At 59.2% G+C, this 2,268-nt stretch overlaps 2 protein-coding genes across 2 annotated transcripts in view; one reads left to right on the top strand and one right to left on the bottom strand.

Annotated features, from left to right (window-relative positions):
* The window catches only part of CHRNE (cholinergic receptor nicotinic epsilon subunit), a 5,567-nt gene extending 4,721 nt beyond the window's left edge, over positions 1 to 846 (top strand). The window contains exons 10-12 of the mRNA XM_027773206.1: positions 1 to 99; positions 198 to 304; positions 394 to 846. The exon at positions 1 to 99 is cut by the window's left edge and continues 17 nt beyond it. Coding sequence (XP_027629007.1) covers positions 1 to 99; positions 198 to 304; positions 394 to 549 — 362 coding nt within the window. The 3' untranslated portion in view covers positions 550 to 846. The remainder of the gene's footprint in view (positions 100 to 197; positions 305 to 393) is intronic.
* A 558-nt stretch (positions 847 to 1,404) lies between these two features.
* The window catches only part of MINK1 (misshapen like kinase 1), an 82,599-nt gene continuing 81,735 nt past the window's right edge, over positions 1,405 to 2,268 (bottom strand). Inside the window, 1 exon segment of the mRNA XM_027773183.1 lies at positions 1,405 to 2,235. Coding sequence (XP_027628984.1) covers positions 2,152 to 2,235 — 84 coding nt within the window. The 3' untranslated portion in view covers positions 1,405 to 2,151.

The following is a 2,268-nucleotide window of genomic DNA, read 5'->3' as shown; positions in this document are numbered from 1 at the left end:
CGGTGGGTTTATTGCTCCGAGCCGAGGAGCTGATACTGAAGAAGCCGCGGAGCGAACTCGTGTTTGAGGGGCAGAGACACCGACACGGAGCCTGGACGGGTGAGCACAGTGGCCTTGGCTGGCCATCGAAGGCTCCTGCAGCGGGGGGAGGCTCCTAATGGCCACTCCCGGTGCTGCCATCCCTCCTGCCTCCCCAGCTGCGCTCTGCCAGAGCCTGGGCGCTGCCGCCCCCGAGATCCGCTGCTGCGTGGATGCTGTGAACTTCGTGGCCGAGGGCACGCGAGATCAGGAGGCGACTGGCGAGGTGGGGTGCTGCAGTCCCCCCACGTCTCGCGTGCCCGTGGGTTTTGCAGCTGTCCCTTGACGGACACAGCTTCTGCCCCCCTTTCCCAGGAGGTGTCTGACTGGGTGCGCATGGGGAAGGCCCTTGACAACATCTGCTTCTGGGCTGCCCTGGTACTCTTCAGCGCCGGCTCCAGTGTCATCTTCCTCGGGGGCTACTTCAACCAAGTACCCGACCTCCCCTACCCACCCTGTATCCAAGCCTGAGCCTGTGCCCACGCTCACTTCCACTTCTCCAGCCATCTCCAGTAGGAAAGAGATTTAAAAAAACAAACGGCTGGGCCAGCAGATGGCTTAGCGGTTACCATAGGGGACTCCCACATGGCCTGTGGTTCAAGTTCTGAACCTGGTGGCTTGAAACTCACAGGGGCGGGGAGCACATGTGTGTGTGCGCGTGTGTCCAAGATCCCAGGAGAATGGAGAAGAGATTGTGGTGTGGCCATCCCCCGGGGGCTGTGTGTCACTTTCCCTCAATCAGTCTAAAATAAAAGCTGCTGCCACCACGGTACTGCGATCCTTTCCTGCTGCGGATAATCTGTATTTTGTGAAAAAGCCCCAAACTGTGTGTGCCTGTGAGTAGGTCTGGCCCTGGCCCAGGGGTGTGCAGCAATAGAGGGGGAGGTTTCCAGCAGCTCTTGGGTGCCAGTCCTCAAAAAAGCAAAGACGTCCCTTAATTCAGCCTTGCTGAGCTCTCAGGCCCAGCACCTGCGCTGTCAGACTGAGCTTCTAGGATAGCTTTCTCCATCCGACAGCCACTCAGGAGAGGAGCCCTTGCAGGACTGGCACACAGGGAAGCTGGAGCGGGAAAGCCTTGTCCTCTGGCCTGGCCCTGCTGGAGTGGGTGGGGACAAAGTACCCTCAGGGCAGGTGCCCACAGGTTGAGGGGGAGGACGCCTTGGCGCCCCCTCTGTCCCTTCACCCAGCACTGTCCACCCCGCTGGCCTCCCCTAAGACTCATCCGCTGCAGAGTCCATCCCACTCTGCCCCCTTGATCCTCTGCAGGCTCTCTGGCTAGTACCCAGCATTGTGAGAAAACGGAATGCAATGGGGCCTGAGGCGGTGGAAGCTGGTTGAATTGTCTTTATTAACAAACGGGATTATCCAAGGCCACTACATTGAGGAGGGAGAAGGGCTACTTGCTGCTCACACTATATACAGATGCAAGCAAGAGGGTGTGGAGGGTGAGAGCACCCTGCTCCCTCCCCACCAGGGAAGGGTAGAGGCTAGAAGAGATGGGGGTTGGAAAGGGGGAATGTTTTGGCTGGCGGGGGTCCCCCTCCATTCCCTGGGGTTTGGGGGAAGGGGAATCATTAAAGTGCTTTCAGAAAATGAGGAAATGGTCCCTGCCCCTGGAGTGGCTGGTGACCCCCCTAAAACCTAGGGCCCAGTGACCCCCCCCAGAGTCTGGTACATTCAAGGGGGGAGCCGGCTCCCCTGACGTGCAAATAAAGGGGTCCAGGGCCCTGCCCAGTCAGCAGCAGTGGGGTAAGGGGTCCGAGCCCCAAGCACTCTCCTCTTAAGTGGAGAAAAGGGGGGAAGGGCTGGGCCCACTCAATTCCTGGAAAGGGGAAGCTGTGTCCCTCCCCAGAAGTTGGGGACAGGCACAGTTTTGAGGGGAGAACATGTTGGGAAAGGGGATGATCACATGATCACAAAAGCATCAGGGGTCAGAGGTCACGTTCCCAGCAGGCTCCAGTGAATCAAACCAGTAAAAGCAAAAGCCCAGGGAGGGAAAAGAGGGGCGGCCTGGGAAGTGTCTGTGGGGGGCGAGCTGGGTCCAGTATGGGACAGCCCCAGCCCAGGGCCCCGTCACCAGTTCATGATGCAGTTACGGTTCAGAGTCATGAAGTAAACTTGGCTGCTGCCCCCGGAGCGGACTGAGGCAAAAAACACCTGGGTGAGGGAGGAGGAGAAGTCACCGAGGGT

This window comes from Tupaia chinensis, unplaced genomic scaffold (genome assembly GCF_000334495.1).
Source record: "Tupaia chinensis unplaced genomic scaffold, TupChi_1.0 Scaffold000330_1, whole genome shotgun sequence".
NCBI lineage: Eukaryota > Metazoa > Chordata > Mammalia > Scandentia > Tupaiidae > Tupaia > Tupaia belangeri.
The sequence above is the reverse complement of the archived record's forward strand: the minus strand, read 5'-3'. Positions and strand labels throughout refer to the sequence as shown.